The sequence below is a fragment of the Tachysurus vachellii genome, chromosome 14, assembly GCF_030014155.1.
Source record: "Tachysurus vachellii isolate PV-2020 chromosome 14, HZAU_Pvac_v1, whole genome shotgun sequence".
NCBI lineage: Eukaryota > Metazoa > Chordata > Actinopteri > Siluriformes > Bagridae > Tachysurus > Tachysurus vachellii.
The window spans coordinates 18,509,478-18,526,893 of NC_083473.1; the positions used below are offsets into that span (position 1 = coordinate 18,509,478).

A 17,416-nucleotide genomic window follows, 5' to 3' on the forward strand; every position below is an offset into this window, starting at 1 on the left:
AGTTATTACAAAAAAAAATAAACAAAGATATCTCAAAAAACGTTTGTTGGGCTCTTCAGATAAAAAAAAATAATAATAACAATCAGGCCATGAATCAATTTGTTCGTATTTGTTGTTGTATGCAGCATTTCTAAAAAAAAAAAAAAAAAAAAAAAAGACCCGAGTTCACGTTAAAGCGTTGGAGTCACGTAGTCTGTTTGAAACGAACCGTCACGTGGCGCTCGAGACTACTTCCTGTTGACCCGAGTGCATAGTGATGACGCAAGCAGCAATTCCGCTTCTGCTGTTTCGACACGCTGTTGCCGCACGAGCTGTAGACGTCGCGTTTGTCACTATTGCCAATTCATTCTATATCGGCAGTTACCAAAACACAATGGAGCCCTGAAGTCGAGGGTAAGGTCGAGACTTTTTGTTTATTATATCGGAGTTTGTGAAATGTATATCCTCTGAAATCCATTCAGAACTTTGTGGCTTTTGTTGTTTTTTTTTTTTTGTATAGAGCCACAGCCCGCGCGCGTGCGTGCGTAAGTGTGTGTCCGTTGACGTAACGTTTTACTAACTATTATGTAACTTATACATTTTACATTAGGTGTAAATATAAACAATAGTAGTGAGTGTGGCTGTGTCGGCGGATATGGAGCGCTCTGAGACGCCACGTTAGTGATAGATGAGTCGCGTGTGATGTGATGTGCTAATCGGCTAAAACCGTGGCCTCGAGCTACCACAATATAACACAATAACAATACACACTTATATAACGGTAAGGTACCGCTCCCTGTAGTGCTGTAACGTTTAGACACGATGTAGGCTTGATAAACTATTGTTTGTGACCTGCTAGCAGTAGCTAGATGACTAACTACTAACTTGGTGAATGTTGTCAAAGCGAGCTGCCATTTTGACAACCGACGTTTTAGAACTTTTTCTCCCCTGGTTAGATATCTGCAGCTAGTAAACACGAGACCGGTCGGTTATGTTGTAGCGGTGTTGCATCATGCTACAGAACGTACAGAACCAGCTGAGCTTGCTTTCTCCGGGACCGTGAGGGATCAGAGGTGTTTATTCAGGTATTTATTCAGAGGAATTTCTCGCATTTTACTCTGTTCGTTGGAGCAAGTCATTATTTTGTAGGTCACAAGTAAGTTCTAAGTCAAGACTAAGTTCTGTTAGTCAAGACACTAACTTCTGGTTTGGAGACTTAAACAAGTCCATAATGTGCTGTCATTATTAGAATTTTAATTTTAATACAAATCTCCCATCGTGTGTGTGTGTGTGTGTGTGTGTGTGTGTGTGTGTATATACACACACATGACACATTATATACGCACACGCAGAGATGTATGTGTGTATATGTATGTATATGTGTATATATGTGTGTGTGTATATATATATAATATAATATATTAGTGTGTATATGTATAATGTATGTATGAGAGAAAGAGAAGGAAATGTTAGTCATTTTGAATAAGAGCAAAATTTTCATTTAATACAGATGTTATAGTTATTTGAAAGACAGCTATAACAATTTTCACATTTCAGTTCAATTCACACAAAATACGAGGCATGGATTCTACAAGAAAGTAGTTTTTTTTTTTTGTTCATTTAGCTCTGTCCAGCTTGGCACTGATTTGAGGTTTGCTTTGTGCAGCCTCCAACACCGAGCAAACCTGAAGTTGTCTCTTTTGTGCTTGATATTCTTTGACCCCTGGCTTGACATTTAGTTTTTCTAAGAGAAAGATACTACTGCAAGTTGATTGGCTCTTGGCCTGCTTGACCTTAGAAATACAGATTAATGCAGAGTTGCTCAAATATTTCTATTTAAAAAAACATTTGAGTAGCTCATTCATTGCACACTTACTTTTTTTTTTTTCTTCAAACTTTGGTTTTTGAAAATGTTTCTTTTCAAGTCAAAGGGCTTAAGTCCAAAGTGAAGTCACAGGTTATCGCTGTCAAAGTTGAGTCACAAATTTCCTTTAATTATGTCGTCAGCACATTTGTGACTTGATGGACTGGACCAAATTTCAAATAAACCCATTCTGTGGTAGTTGGAGAATTGTAGTATACCTGTGATTTACATTGGGTTGGTTCCAGCATTCAAAATAAATAATAATAATTTGACGTTGTATGGAAATATCGAAAGCTACAGATTTTTCAGCGCCTTTTTAAATATATCCTTATTACACCCATGTGTGTTTCTTCCCTCAAATGGCCACTAGAAGTTTTCAGCACACAGTTGTATCAAATGATTCTGTATGCTGTAGAGTTCTCTTCACTGGAATTAAGAGACTCAAACCCTGTTCCAGCATGACAATGACCCTGTGCACAAAGCACAGAGCTCAGTGAAGACATGGTGTGGCGGTTACAGTTGAACTGGAAGAATTTGAGTGTCCTCCACTGGAAGCTGCCTGGGGTTTTAGATCAGATAGTCCATCATGTGTGTATGAAAACACTCAACCTTTATGTCTTGTATTCATTGTTAGGGACAGGATTGATCCCGTATCTCATTTCACATTTACATCTGCAGCTTAAACAGCTTCACCTGTTCCACAGGTAAACTCGCTGTGGTTAAGTCTCTGTAATCAGGACAAGATGGCGCTGATGATGCAATATCCCACAAGTGTGTTTCGACTTTTTATCCACCATTTTTTAAGAAACCAGTTTGACTTTATTTACTGTGAGGAAAATACAGGGAAAAACTGATTTATCATACAACACATAATCAGGCTGTCCAGACCCCATACATGTCAGCTGTCCTGCATTTTCTCTCTTGGAGAGAATGATAGCTGAACCTTAGGCCAGCTCTTTTGCCTGAAGGTGGCGATGCTCATGATCACCTCAGATTTTTGTTCTTCTGCTATTGCAGTGATGCTTTTCTGCTCACCGCAGTCGTACCGAGTGATTTAGACCTCCTGTCAGCTCAGATAGATTTCTTCTTTTACCTCTGTTCTTTCAACAACAAGGTGTTTCAGCCTGCAGTTCCTCTGCTCACAGGATGTTTTTTGTTTTTCTTTGCACCATTCTTTGTAAACTGAAGAGACTGTGTGTAAAATGTTCAGGAGATCAGCAGTTTCTGAAATACTCAGAATCTGGCACCAACAAGCACTCCATAGTTAATTACAGAGTTCATGTGATCATTTTCATGTGAACATCAATTTACTTTAAAAAGTGCACATGTTGCTAATATAGTGGTTGTTTTAAAATGTGGATGGTTTTTGATCACACAGACACCTTCATTTCTAGAAAAGCAAATGTTCTCAATCTTCATGCATCCAAGTTCCTCTAGCAATGTAAGATAAATGTAAAAACCTTCCTCTACCTGCGAGTGCAGAATTTTGAACATTCTGAGGGGATGTGGTGGCCTAGTGGTTAAGGTTTTGGACTACCAATCTGAAGCTTGAGTTTAAAATGCAGGTCTGCCAAGCTGCCACTGCTGGGCCCCTGAGCAAGGACCTTCAATTGCTCAGGTGAATAAAAATGTAAGTCGCTCTGGATAAGGGCGTCTGCCAAATGCCTTAAAATGTAAATGAACATAATCCAAATATCCATAGTCATTATGGAGTCATAATCCATTGAATAATTATAATCTTAGGTTCTTCGGGTACATCTACCACTGTAACAAAATAAAACAATACATCGCTGATCATCTTGGCCACATTATTCTAAACCTCTGTTCTTCTGTGTGTGTTTGGCAGATGTGTGAAGCCTGTGTTTGCCTGGAAGACTGGAGAGATCCTCTAGTGGAAGCAAGCTAACCCACACATGGCCTGCGAGTCGGCTTTCCCCGCCATCATGGACGAGCAGGCCCTCATGGGACTGAACCCCAACGCTGATGCCTGCTACCGGCAGAGAGTAAGACATCTATCAAGAATTTTAGCCCCTGAAGTGGGATGCTGGCTTGTTTTCCTGTGCTGGTATACATTTTAATGTAATGCTCACAGCAGTAGCATATAACTGGATAATTTGTTGTCAGGGATTATCTCCTTCTAGCTAAAATGTTTTACTAAACTACCTTTTGTCAGTTAGGATCCATAATATAACAACTAACAAAAAATGTACGGTTTTGAGTCTTAGCAAGTTTGTGTGTAAATGTTACGATTACTGTGCTTTATATCAAACGATACAATCCAAGAAGTAAGTATTCAGTAAGCCTTTTGTCACCAAACTGTTGGCGACTTGGAGATAATCAAATTGTTGTGGCTTTATTCTCTACAAGTGAATGTTTGTTGTGTTTCAAGAACTCAATTGTTATCAATAACAAGCTGAAAAGATGAGGATGCTAGATTTTAAAGATGAATTAAAATGGGAAATTGATTCATAAAACAATGTCTTTAATGATCACCAATACAAAGAGCGGTGCTTCTGTGTGATTGTTGTGTGTTGGTTGTGTTTCTGTGCCGGCATAACAATGCAGGGCTCCCTTGCTTCTGTTTGCAGTGGAAATAAGAGAATCCAGTTAATCTGCAACATCCTTCCTGATTGTCGAGTTCCGTCAACATTTCCTGGTGGCAAAGTAGCTTAGTAAATCTTAAAAAAAAACATAATACTAATAATTAAATACGATTAAATACAAGGCAGAGGGAGAATTTATAAATATGTATAAAATCAGTGTCTCAAATCACAAGATAAGACAAGACAAGATTTGCTGCATAGGGGTATCACCTGTAATATTTGTTTAATATTCAGTATAAGCTTTTATACACTCAGAGGGCGGAGCTTACAGAGCACAGTTTGCAAGTGGGATCTTAACTGGCTCGATGCACACTTACTAAATAGTCCAAAAACATGAAGGAAGCATCATTATTAGGTTTCATTCGACCTACTGGAAAAACATTGTTTGATGATGGACAGCAGCATGAACAGTGATGACACTAATTTTAACTAAGGCACAAACTCCTGTCAGATAATTTTCCCACTAGTAACTTTGCCATGAAAACACGTTCCACTGCGATATTTTTCTTTTGCAGTTCATATCACACCTAGTAATTAGCAACATTAAAACGACACACTAATCTTGTTTCTCTTTCTTCAGGCACTGGCGTATTTTGAGCAGCTGAAAGAATCTCAGGATGGATGGGAGGTTTGTGCCGGAGCTTTGGCTAAAGGCATCTACAGGTGAGACCCACTGAATTTCTTTTATCACATGATAACCCTCTCCTAACAGCACTGTATAATAAGATTTAATGATTGATTTGGTTTCAGCTTTAAACATGATCTGTCCCATGTCTGTCCTCAGTCTGTCCCATGTTTTGCTATGGAGGAATTGATTCAGCTGTTCGTCGTCCGTTTCTTGGTCTCAAAATAGTTTTGAGAAGGGAAAGGGAGTGGGTGGGTCAGAAAGGAGAGAGGTGGTGAGTAAAGGAGGGAAAGTGAGAGGGTAAAGGAGGGAGAGTTGAAGGTGGGGTCAAGGAGAGAAGAGGGAGTGTGGGATAAGGGAAGGGTAGAGTGCTTGGTGGGGAGAGGTACAGGGGAGGGTGGGGAGAGGGTAGGGTAGAGTGGAGGGTGGGGAGAGGTAAAAGAAAAGTCAAAACACTATAGAGGCTATCTCTCTGTCTGAAATTAGTGGATAAGAATTTCTAGACTGCTTCATCCTGAGGTGCATCAGACTGACTGACTATTTTGTTAATATTTGAAATCACAAAGTTAATGACTATAAAATAACTGTGTGTCTCTCTCAGATTCTTTTCTGAAAAGCTTTTTCTTTTAAGCTTTTGCTTTTAAGGAATCTCAGCACTTTCCTCTCATTAATCAGGATTTTCCTCTCATTAACCCTCCAGGATTTTGCAGTTTTTGTGATCACAGAAATGAACACAAAATTAAGGAAACTCCATGATATATATTTTTTTTAAATTACTGCAGATTTTCTGCAGATTTGGACAAGGAAATGTCATGACATAACTACAATTCACATGTGAAGAGCATGAGTACAGTAATTATAGTAAGACCTTCTATATGTCTCTTCACTTGTAGGAAGTTAAAAGAAGGTCCTGTGCTTGAATTTTAACCATTCAAGTTTAATGCAATTTTTGGAGAGAAAAAAAAGCTGCAGCAGCTTCAAGCATTGTTGGCTGCAACAATTGATTTCTAGTACTGATTTGTGTATGCAGCAGTTAACAATGCTGAGTCCTTCTTCTCGTTATAGCATTAAAGATGATTGACTTATCAGGTCTTCTTTGTTTTCTGTAGCTTTCAGACATAAGATGTAATGTTTCTGCGAGAAATCCAGGTTTGATGGCTGAACCCTTTTTCACATCACTGTCTTTGATTTGTCAGAATGGTGTAAAATTAAAGATGTTTTTGTTTTTTATTCCATCAGTGATGACCATGTGAAGTTCTTCTGTTTTCAAGTGCTGGAGCATCAGATCAAATACAGGTAAAGCTGCAGCTGTTTTTAATGTGTCGCAGCTCAAGTGCTCAAACAAGTGCTTATGTGTGCTGGTATAGCCTAGGAGCGGCACGAATAAGCTCTTATTTGTGTGTGTGTGTGTGTTACAGGCATTCAAGACTCACCGGCGCTCAGCAGCAGCTTATTAGAGAGACTTTGATGAAATGGCTCCAGTTGCAGGTGTGAAAGTCTTTTCATATTGCGTTCTTCCAAGCGAAAAATGCATTAAAATTAATAGTGGCACATCTTTTAGATAAAGATGTATTGAGTGGTGAGATTTTTTTTTTTTTTTTATGTATTTAACTATAAAAAGTGCTGCTGTGTGTTACTGTTCATGCTTGGCGTGTCCATGGTGGATTGACCTAATTTGCTGAACATTGGCTTCATTGCCATTGATAATATTGTCCTGAGATCCCGAGTCTGGAGTTTATTTTCCTAATCAGATGAATATTTGACATTTGAGAAGTTGTTAATGTTACGCAGCTAGTTGCTGGTACAGTGATTATTTGCACGTCACATTGACGTCATTTCCTATTACCATGTGGCGTCATGGTGCAAAGTGGGGAGAAAAAAATAAGCTTGTCTACAAATGGTTGTTTTGTTTGCTCAGTCAGAGCACATCAAGCACAAGAGCTACTTTTAATGCACTTTTATAGTTGGCTACTATTGTGGCTGACAAACCAATGTTGATGACTCGAAACAGTACTGCATCTGTGTCTAACAGTGCTAATGCCAATACTGCTAAACAACTATGTTAAAGCCATGTATATCTGATGTCACTTTGTAAGTAGAGAAGAAATTGGTAGCTGAGCAGAATACCAGTGTTTCAGTGGTTTATAATCTTGTTTTTGAACACAGTTGATGAGCACACAGCCCGAGAAACCGTTCATCAAGAACAAGGCTGCGCAGGTGTTTGCGCTCACCTTTGTAATGGAGTACCTGACGCTGTGGCCCAAGTTCTTCTTTGATGTGCTGTCACTGGTGGGCCTGAACCCACACGGTCTGGACATCTATCTGCGCACACTCATGGCCATTGACGCCGAGGTGGTGGACAGGGACATCCTGCACACCCCAGAGGTACAGCTCATTATCAGCACTCTGCTGCGTGCCGTCCGCTTTCTTAAATTACAGTACTCTGCTTATGGATATTACGCTACGTCTCATTTAACAACCACGTGCAGAAATTTCAGAAGCACTGATTTTCTGCGTGCGTACATGCGTGGATGAATTTGCATTTGGTGATGCCCACAAAACTCCATAAAGCACTAAAGTCTAAAATGACTAGTAAACAATAAATAAGTGGTAGAAGCTTTTTGCTTTTTTTGTTAATTAAAGATATGAAATTTGTGGTTCTTCTCTTCATATATGTGAAAATGCGAAATTTTCTGAAACTCAAGTGTGAATCTTTAACCTCCATAGATCATCAGTGGTTTATTTCTGCAGGAGACCCGCAGGAACACACTGATTAAGGACAGCATGAGAGAGTCATGTATCCCAGCTTTGGTAGAGTCGTGGTACCAGATCCTACAGACATATCAGCGAAGTCACTGTGAACTCACATGCCAGTGCCTGGAGGTAGTGGGCGCGTATGTGTCCTGGATCGATCTCAACCTCATCGCCAACGACAGGTCAGAACTCGTACACATTTCCCTCTGACTGCTTTTGTGCTCGCCTCTGATTGTGTATTCAATACCTTTCATTTCATGGGGCATGTTTCTCAGTGTTTGTGTCTCTTTGAGATCTCAGCACTAAATTTAATTGTATTTAACTGCGTTAAATGCAGGTTTGTGAATCTATTGCTCAGTCATATGTCAGTGGAGGAGCTGAGAGAAGAGGCATGTGATTGTCTGTTTGAGATCGTTAACAAGGGCATGGACCCGGTGGACAAAACAAAACTAGTGGAGTCTCTCTCACAAGTCCTGCAAAATGCCGGCTTCTTCAACGTGAAGCAGGTGTGTACTGTATAATAGGAACAAAAAAATACAACACCTTTTATAGTGGAAAAAGACACAAGTAGCTGAGAGTAATGGTGTGTAAACGAATTGTGGTGCCATGTGTCTCAGGAGGAGGACGTAGACTTCCTGGCAAAGTTCTCACGCCTTATAAACGGAATGGGTCAGGCTCTGGTGTTAAGCTGGACCAAGCTAACTAAAACTGGAGATATGAAGGTTGCAGCAGAAACCCTGCAGGCTCTGGAGGTCAAAATCCCTCTGATGCTGCAGCTCCTTATGCATGAGGATGATGACATTTCAGCAAATACAGTGGGCTTCTGTTACGACTACTTACATGTACTCAAACAGGTATGTGCTCACACACACACAGATACAGAACCTTTGTTCTGACTACCTGCACTAAATGGAGTCTGTTTATACTAGATATATTTGAAAAGCATATAAGAAAGATAAATTATAGTATTGTGGGTTGCTGGGTGTTTTATTTTTTTTTTTTTTGGATACTGTATTTTATTTAAATACATCGTTATAGTATATTGTAGTTTATTTTAAGTGAAATTAAATTGGGATATGTTTATATTTATGGTGGTGTACATACTTCTGTCACATTAGATTCAGTAGATGTCGAAAGTTTAAAAAAAGGTACAACAATGATATACAATTCCCTATACACATAGTCGATCAGAGTTACAGTCACGTCTTATACCTCATGCATTTAAGTGCTGTTTCCTGTCTCTATCACAGCTTCCTCTCCTCACTGATCAGCAGAAGAGTAATATTGAGGTAAGAAATCACAGTTCAGTCACTTGTCTCAGCTCCTGTTGTACAACCTGGTGCCGTTAACCTTTCTCTTTGCTTTGGCACAGGCCATCATGATGGCTGTTATGAAAAAACTGACCTATGACGACGAGTACAACTTTGAAAATGAGGTACCGTTCTCGTCATGCCTAAGAATCAACATAAAACATTATCAGGAAGGTTTATGAACCTCTTTTATTTTAAACTGAAATTTTGTCTTCAAGGGTGAAGATGAGGCGATGTTTGTGGAGTACAGGAAGCAGATGAAGATGCTGCTGGACCGCCTGGCTCAGGTCTCACCTGAGCTCTTACTGGAATCTGTGCATAGAATTTTCACCAGCACCATGCAGTAAGACCTGAATTCAACCCCACACCCTCGTCCAGCTATCCTAAAAGCCATGCCAGCTCATTGCTGCATATGTGACGTGTGTGTGTGTGTGTGTTTGTAGGAGCTGGCAAACGGCCCGGTTCATGGAGGTGGAGGTGGCGATTCGCTTGTTCTTCATGTTGGGTGAAGCTTTACCTGCATCTCACGGAGCTCATTTCAGTGGCGATGCCACGAAAGCCAGCACTCTACAGGATATGATGAGGACGGTAAGATGAAGGCTCATTTCTCCAGCTATATGAGAACTGATGATTTTAAAGAGCTCTGATGTAATGAAGCTCTACTCTAGTCGTTCTCAAACTTTTTCGAGCCCTTTACCTGCAAAATAAACTTTGCAGACCCTCTAAACTGATTTTATTTCCTCACTGTTCCCATACAAATGATTTCAAATTACACAATATCAGAACCCAGGCCTAATTATTGTCATTTATTTATAAGCTGGATGAAACTATTAACTAGTTATGTGGATGAAACTAATTAACATCTCAATAATAAGCTTGATACAAGCAAACCTACCAAATGTTTTCTTTTCTGTTTTGTGTTAATCTCCTGTCGTTTCTGTAATAATTACGAATTTAAGGCCTTAATTTGAGCTAAAGCTCATAGCGACAGTTGCAATGACACTGAAAAGTTCCGCCGTTGTGGTGAGTGAAAATGTTATAATGTTTCATTATAAGTCTAGAATCTTCTGCCAATCTGGAAGTCAAAAGATGCAGTAAAGGTTTGGGGTCGGAAGAAATTTATGTCCATTTGGGTGATTTTAAAATCTCTGCCCATTTCTGTGTCTCTGTAGCTTCTCTCTAGTGGCGTAAGCGAGTACCAGCACACGTCGGTCACCCTGGAGTTCTTCGAGACTGTTGTTCGTTATGACAAGTTCTTTATCGTGGAGCCTCAGCACATTCCAATTGTCCTGGTAAGCTTTAATTCCACTTGCCCTTTATCTACCTAATAAAGTTTAAATGAAGGTTGTATGCATTTGTGTGGGTGTTTTGTGCAGATGGCGTTTTTGGATCATCGTGGCCTGAGGCACAGCAGTCCGAAGGTGCGCAGCAGAGTGGCTTACCTTTTCTCCAGGTTCATAAAAACATTACAGTAAGTCTCTTAGCTGGACACACACACATGCTATTAGCACTGCCATAATCCTCTGAAGTGTTGGAGTTCACATCAGTAAAAGACTAAGCTGTAGACTGTTCTAGTTATTTATACATGCCTGTAAACACACACTGTTGTCATTGTTATTTTTGTTGCTAAATAAAAGGGAAGTGGAATTTTTTATTTTCTAACCTACATTTTCATCTGAATTGGGGAATGAATCTTGAAAAGGTTGTAGTCTCCAGGCAACCACAGTCTCTAGGGCATGAGGAAAGTTTCATGTTGCCATCTAAAGTGAAAAAACTAATTTCAGAAGCATCACTTGAGTGAACAAATGTATGCATTGTTTTTTGTTACTTTTTTGTTTCTTTTGTTTATTCCTTTATTTTTTTCTCAACAGTAAACACATGAATTCCTATATCGAAGATATTCTAAGCCGAATACAGGACCTTCTGGCATTAACTCCTCCTGTAAGTCTCTCTCTCTCTCTCTCTCTCTCTCTCGCTCTCTCTCTCTCGCTCTCTCGCTCTCTCTCTCTCGCTCTCTCTCTCTCGCTCTCTCTCTCGCTCTCTCTCTCTCTCACGCACACATGCACAGAAGCAAAAATTATATGCCTATCTCTTGCACTCTTCCAGGAAAACGGATTCCCTGCGCTCCTGACCAGCGACGATCAGCTGTTCATGTTCGAGACAGCCGGCGTTCTGATCGTAAACAGCGATAGCTCGGCTGACAGCAAACAGGTTCTCATGCGAAGTCTGCTCGCACCGCTCATGGAGGCCTTCCGCCTGTTGCTGGCCAAACTCACACAGGAGAGCGATGAGGAGAGACAGACTGCACTGGGTGACTGCCTCGGTCACGCTGTGGGCTTTGCCAGGTATATCCCACACCATCTACTCTAAATTACATCCCACACACGTCAGACATCACACATGATGCTGAATTAAACCCTGAAATCAAATTAATTATACAATATGTATTTTTTAGAATTCAAACATTTAGTATTGTAACCTCACGAGTTAAAAAAAACCCAAACACATCAGTTACTCATGATTCATATATGATAAGACAAATTACTGTTGGCACTTTGATTCATTGTTTGTGGCTAAAGAAAATTCATCATTGTCTTCAATCACTTCCAAGCCCAAATCAGACAACAAAAAAGTTCCAAAGTTGGAAGAGTTGTCTCATTAATGTGCTTAGACAAAACCCCTGTCCAAGTGTGTGTGATAAATCCAGTGTGTGGTGTTTAAAAAAATATTTAAAAAAAAATCTTAACAAATCTAACAAACCCGACCACAATTCTTCAACCCATAAAGAGTCTCTCTCTCTCTCTCTCTCACTCTCTCACTCTCAGCCGCACCAGCAAGGCGTTCAATAATAAGCAGACGGTGAAGCTGTGTGGCTGCTCTGAGGTCTATCTGGACTGCCTGCAGACATTCCTGCCTGCACTGAGCTGTCCTGTCCAGCGGGGCACGTTACGCAGTGCCGTGCGCTCCTTCCTCCACCGCATGATCATCTGCCTTGAGGAGGAGGTCCTGCCTTTCATCCCCAGTGCCAGCGAGCACATGCTGAAGGATTGTGAGCCCAAGGACCTGCAGGAGTTCATCCCCCTGATCAGCCAGATCACAGCCAAGTTCAAGGTGTGCTGTTTACAGAACTCTTTTTGTTGGATGTTTTATCATTTTGGGCTCAAATTGTTATGCAGTGTTCCTGAATAGACCAGAATTTAAACAACAGCATATTGAAAAATATTAAAATCTTAGCATAATCCAGAGCAGGACACTTGAGTTTAGGGCTGATGGAAGAAAGCACAGCTAAGTTATGATTGATTTGTGGGAATAACAGTAGCACTAAACTTTCATTCATTCATTCATCTTCTACCGCTTATCCGAACTACCTCGGGTCACGGGGAGCCTGTGCCTATCTCAGGCGTTATCGGGCATCAAGGCAGGATACACCCTAGACGGAGTGCCAACCCATCACAGGGCACACACACACGCTCTCATTCACACACTACGGACAATTTTCCAGAGATGCCAATCAACGTACCATGCATGTCTTTGGACCTGGGGAGGAAACCGGAGTACCCGGAGGAAACCCCAGAGGCACGGGGAGAACATGCAGACTCCACACACACAAGGTGGAGGCGGGAATCGAACCCCCAACCCTGGAGGTGTGACGCGAACGTGCTAACCACTAAGCCACCGTGCCCCCACAGCACTAAACTTATTTCTTTTAAAATAAAGCTTATGAAAATTTAACAGGAAGAAAACATCAGAGTCGAGTGTCGGTCGCCCAAAGCACTTGCTTGTTTATGGTAGAATAATGGCAAGTAGGCTTCCTAACAAAATAAGGTGTGGAAAAAGTCCAGTATCATTTTTATAATCATTTATAACACATGAATTTATTTAGAGGACTTTTTTTTTTATAGATACCCCAAAAGGTTTGAGTCAGTAGATTTGTGTTTGAAGACTAAAAGTAGATCAAGCCATCTTAAATAAAAAAAAAACAAAATCTCGTAACCTTTTGAATCATAAATCTGACGTCCAGTTTAATATGTGTTTGCATTTGCAGAGCCAAGTGTCTCCGTTCTTGCAGCAGGTCTTCATGCCATTGGTTCTGGCCATTTTTGAAGTATTATCTCGACCAGCAGAAGAGAACGACCAGACTGCAGCGCTGGAAAAGCAGATGTTGAGGAGGAGCTACTTCAGCTTCATCCAGACCATTGCCAGCAGTGGTATGAACGAGGTCATGGCAAACCAGGGTGAGTCTTTAGAATACCCCAAACTCACATACAATTCATAACATAAGCAAAGCTTTCAAATCACACTTGAATGATTTTTTTTTTGTTTGTTTGTTCTTTCCCAGGTGCTGAAAATATAGAGCGTGTTCTATTCACCATTATTCAGGGAGCAGTGGACTTCCCTGACCCTGTTGCCCAGAAGACCTGTTTCATAATACTGTCCAGACTGGTGGAGCTCTGGGGTAAGCTGAACCCGAGAGGTGCTGCAGGCTGGGGCACCTAAACCATCTTTTGTATTATGTGCTGTATTTCTACACACGTGTGGCCTTTTTACTACAAACATGCAGGCAGTTGGTCATATTTGTTTATTCTTAAAGTAACAGATGATGCACTGCCGCCATGTGATTGGCTGTTTAAATAATTGCATGACCGTGTAGGCCTACAGGTGTTCCTAATAAAGTGCTCAGTAAGTATTTTAAGCTTATGGCGCTTTAAACCATCACGATTGATGTCTGTTGTTTATTATTATTCACAGGAGGTAAAGACGGTTTAGTAGGGTTTCCAGACTTCATTTACAAGCACATTGTCCCAGCGTGCTTCCTGGCTCCTCTCAAACCAACCTTCGACCTGTCCGATGCACAGACTGTCCTGGTAAGTCTCGGCGATCGATAAAAGCCGATGAGATACAGAATCGTATGAAACTTTGAGTGATCGTTGCAAACCTGTGCTTTTCAGACCATGTCCGAGTGTACACTGACACTGAAAATGATTCATCTCAAGAGGGTGAGTCATGGAGCTATTTATGAAAACTTTTTATCTCACTCATGGTAGAAATTGGGCGATTCTTCTCGCTTCTGTACTTAACCGTTTGTGTTTCGCTCCAGGGGCCAGAGTTTATTCAATTTCTGCAGCAGGAATACCTGCCCTCTCTGCAAGTCTCACCTGAGATCACACAGGTATCCTGCCACTCGAGTGTTGTCATTTGTGTATGGCTTAATTTTATTGCTCAGAAACTTTGGTTTATTGCAATCTTGACTTTTTTTATTTTTTTAATATATAACAGGAGGCCTGTCAAGTGCTTCAACAGCCTGATACCAAGGTTCTGAAAAATTACATGAAGGTATCTCATGCACACTAATTTCTTCCTCTTTACAAGCTAATTAATTTAGTCACTTGGTTAGTTGGTTGAGTCACATAAATGTATTGTATATTGATACTTGACATGTATACATGCATGACGTGTGTACAAACCTTTAACCCCTGATTATTGACATTTAATTCAGGGTTAATGGACTTAACACATTGTTCATGATAGATTTTGCATTGTGCCAATAACTTCTGAATTACCACTGGGGCCTGAAATGGACAATGGACTTTGTTCCATACTGTCCCAAGTCTTAATGTCAATTGTCCCAGTCTAACTCCCTCACTCCAAAAATGCACACAGAGGTTATTCACTGCCACCGAGTTGAACACAGGGATCACACTTTTCTTATTCTGCCAACAGGGCCATTAAATCTCAAATCTGATTGATTGGTAGGTGTGCAAACATTTTGCATAACAGTACCGCTCAGACAGGCGGCAGTGTGAACGTTGGGTTGATTAATGCGCCCATTCTAATACTCTATTTTCAAAGTAACTGCTCATACACAGACTGCGTGATCTAAGACTATCGTAAGTGATATTTGAAATCCTGTTTAACAAAGTAAAAGGTGATGACGAGTTTTACCAAACGATTATTGACTGAGTCTTAATTGCTTCAGAGTTCAAATAAAGTTCCTTGTATGGGAAAGTGTTCAGGACAGAGGACTTTACACTCTCTGGTTTATAAGTAAAATCACAGGTTGTGTTTTGAGAGTAAGAAACTGAGACCAGAGAAAATAAATCTTACTTTAAACATAAGCGGTGTGATGTATAATTCATGAGTAAATAAAACACTAATCATTGGTAACTTACTGTGGTATAAGTGGAATAACGCTACAGATCATGTGGTTATGTGAAACCGGTTCACTCAAGGAGATTTTTGCCTCTCTGCTTACGCGTTGTACTACATACTGAACTTGGAAGATTCCCCCAAAGGGGGTTGTTTAAAAATAAATAAATAACACTCACTACAGTGTAAAACATTATACAAGATTAGGAAATTGACTGCTGCTACATACTTATGCCGAATAACCTTATGCAAATTTCTGTCTTTCCTCTCAGGCCTTTTTTCAGCAAGCCAAGCTGTAACACCACGACAATTTCAAGACCGTACAACAAAAGGGCCGAGCTTAGAATAGAAGCTGCTTTTGCACTTAAAGGGAGAAGTTTAACTGTGGCCGTCTCCGCTCCAAGGGGGAAATGAGATGCAGATTACGGGGACTCTAGTGAGGACGCGCTCCCACCAGACCGATCACTAGCACTCTCCACCTGGAGACGGACATCTGTGATTGGCCAACCAGACAAGGCAGGGAGCTAAGAGTACACAGCAGAATGGGATTTGGAAGAGACAAATTTTGTTCAAAACAAGGAAAAATATATTTTGGCGCTTAAAACTATATGAACTATGATTATAGCAATGTTTTGTATTTGTGAGCGCTCTTTCATGTAGGTGTTTAAAAAAAAAATTTAAAGAGATGTTTGAGTGATACAACGAGGTTTCTGTAATGAAGCCGGTTCAAGATGATGGTTTTATTTAATGACTTAGAATTTGCTTCTTTTTTTTTTTGTCATGAAATAGTTTTTTGTTTTTATTTTGAAGCGACTGGGAATATGAAAGTGCTCTTCTAGAAATGAAACAATCTGATGTGAACAATTAAATTTTGTTTTTGTTTTTCTTTTTCCCATTCATGGCATATTAAATGCAGAGTACCCCGTTTAAACTGTACAGTGCATCACTGACCTGTGTTAATGCAGTTTTGTCATCTGTACTGAATGCAGACACACTCACAAAAAAAGCATGTTCAGGTTAATTAATCAGTTCCTGTAACATTGTCCATTTACTGCTCTCACTCTGAGGAATTATGCAATGTCTATTTTCAGTGTTGCAAGTGTCCATCGACAGCTGAGCTGGTGTCTGATGTTACTTTAAAGCAGCTGGAATAACCAGTATTATTTTTCTATGTTGCAAATTCAATAACCAAGAGTCTGTGGCTAACAAGTTACAGTCTGCATACTGTAGATTGCATGTTAAAATTAACCAAAGTCAAAATATAAAAAATTCCTATCATTAATGTTTGAGTTCTTGCAAAAAAAAAAATTGTGCTTCCATTAGTGTGTTACACCATCACAGCAGTTTGAAAACCTCACGTGTCTCTGAAGAAGCACTTGTTGACCTGCACCTCCCTGCTTGGTAGCTTGCTGCTGGATATAATTTGGCCAGAAGGTGAAATAATAGAGGATTAACCTCATTTTATATAGATAGCGATTTATTTCAATAATAGGAGTAACAATCTGAAGGGGAAAAAAACATGCAATTCACAAAATGATAATCGCGGTTGTTTGTGTTTTAATTAGTTTACTGTAATTACTAACTTTTTTTTCAAATCCAGAATGAATTTATAAGTTCATAAAATAGAAGGAAGAAATAAAACTCAAACCCTAATTGGTTCTTTCAGGAAGTGGATACAATCCCCAGGGGAAGTTAGAGTTCCAGTTTTGAGGTGTAGCTCCGTAGCGCTCTAACATCTGTACACAGAACATGCTCTGTTTAAACTACTAGTAAATACTTCATGGTTTGGAATTCGGTTTCGTGCTGCAAAACAGCATGGAATCATTAATTGCTCATTTCATGGTGTAAATTATGAAGTGATTGATTATTTTTAATTACCTACTGCTCAAACATTACAAATGTATCTCAGCGCTTTTATAACCCCGTGCATGAGACCGTGTGAGAATTTCATCTTCCAGTATTTCAGAATCTGTCATCTAAACACTTCAAAAAAATACTGACATTTTACCAACTCCTAAATCTAGAAATATGCCAAATGAATGCAAAGCTATGCATTTCATTATGTTTCAGACATTTTTCTGCCTATACTTATTTTTGATATCCCTTTATGGTCCTTAAATTTGTCACTCCAATA

The 17,416-nt window shown here is 39.9% G+C and overlaps 1 protein-coding gene across 3 annotated transcripts; it reads left to right on the forward strand.

Annotated features, from left to right (window-relative positions):
• Positions 1–234: 234 nt before the first annotated feature.
• xpot (exportin, tRNA (nuclear export receptor for tRNAs)) lies at positions 235–16,564 on the forward strand. Of its 3 annotated transcripts, XM_060887517.1 has the most exons (26): positions 237–393; positions 936–1,064; positions 3,690–3,846; positions 5,027–5,109; positions 6,311–6,367; positions 6,490–6,559; positions 7,238–7,456; positions 7,799–8,007; positions 8,163–8,331; positions 8,443–8,679; positions 9,076–9,114; positions 9,198–9,260; positions 9,354–9,478; positions 9,579–9,723; positions 10,308–10,427; positions 10,512–10,606; positions 11,007–11,076; positions 11,242–11,480; positions 11,961–12,246; positions 13,181–13,370; positions 13,475–13,591; positions 13,885–14,000; positions 14,085–14,132; positions 14,234–14,305; positions 14,413–14,469; positions 15,555–16,564. In XM_060887517.1, the coding sequence occupies exons 3-26, from the start codon at positions 3,757–3,759 to the stop codon at positions 15,579–15,581; spliced, it is 2,943 nt and encodes a 980-aa protein (XP_060743500.1). In that variant the 5' UTR covers positions 237–393; positions 936–1,064; positions 3,690–3,756; the 3' UTR covers positions 15,582–16,564. The 3 variants fall into 3 exon arrangements, with proteins under 3 accessions (XP_060743499.1, XP_060743501.1, XP_060743500.1); XM_060887516.1 differs by lacking the exon at positions 936–1,064 and having other exon boundaries at positions 235–393; XM_060887518.1 differs by lacking the exon at positions 936–1,064 and having other exon boundaries at positions 235–393; positions 7,823–8,007.
• Positions 16,565–17,416: the final 852 nt, after the last annotated feature.

Coding starts and splice junctions, on each gene's coding strand:
- xpot (XM_060887516.1), top strand. CDS start 3,757: ATGGCCTGCGAGTCGGCTTTCCCCGCCATCATGGACGAGCAGGCCCTC. Junction 7,457..7,798: donor ACATCCTGCACACCCCAGAG/GTACAGCTCATT, acceptor TAACCTCCATAG/ATCATCAGTGGTTTATTTCT. Junction 8,008..8,162: donor AACCTCATCGCCAACGACAG/GTCAGAACTCGT, acceptor CGTTAAATGCAG/GTTTGTGAATCTATTGCTCA.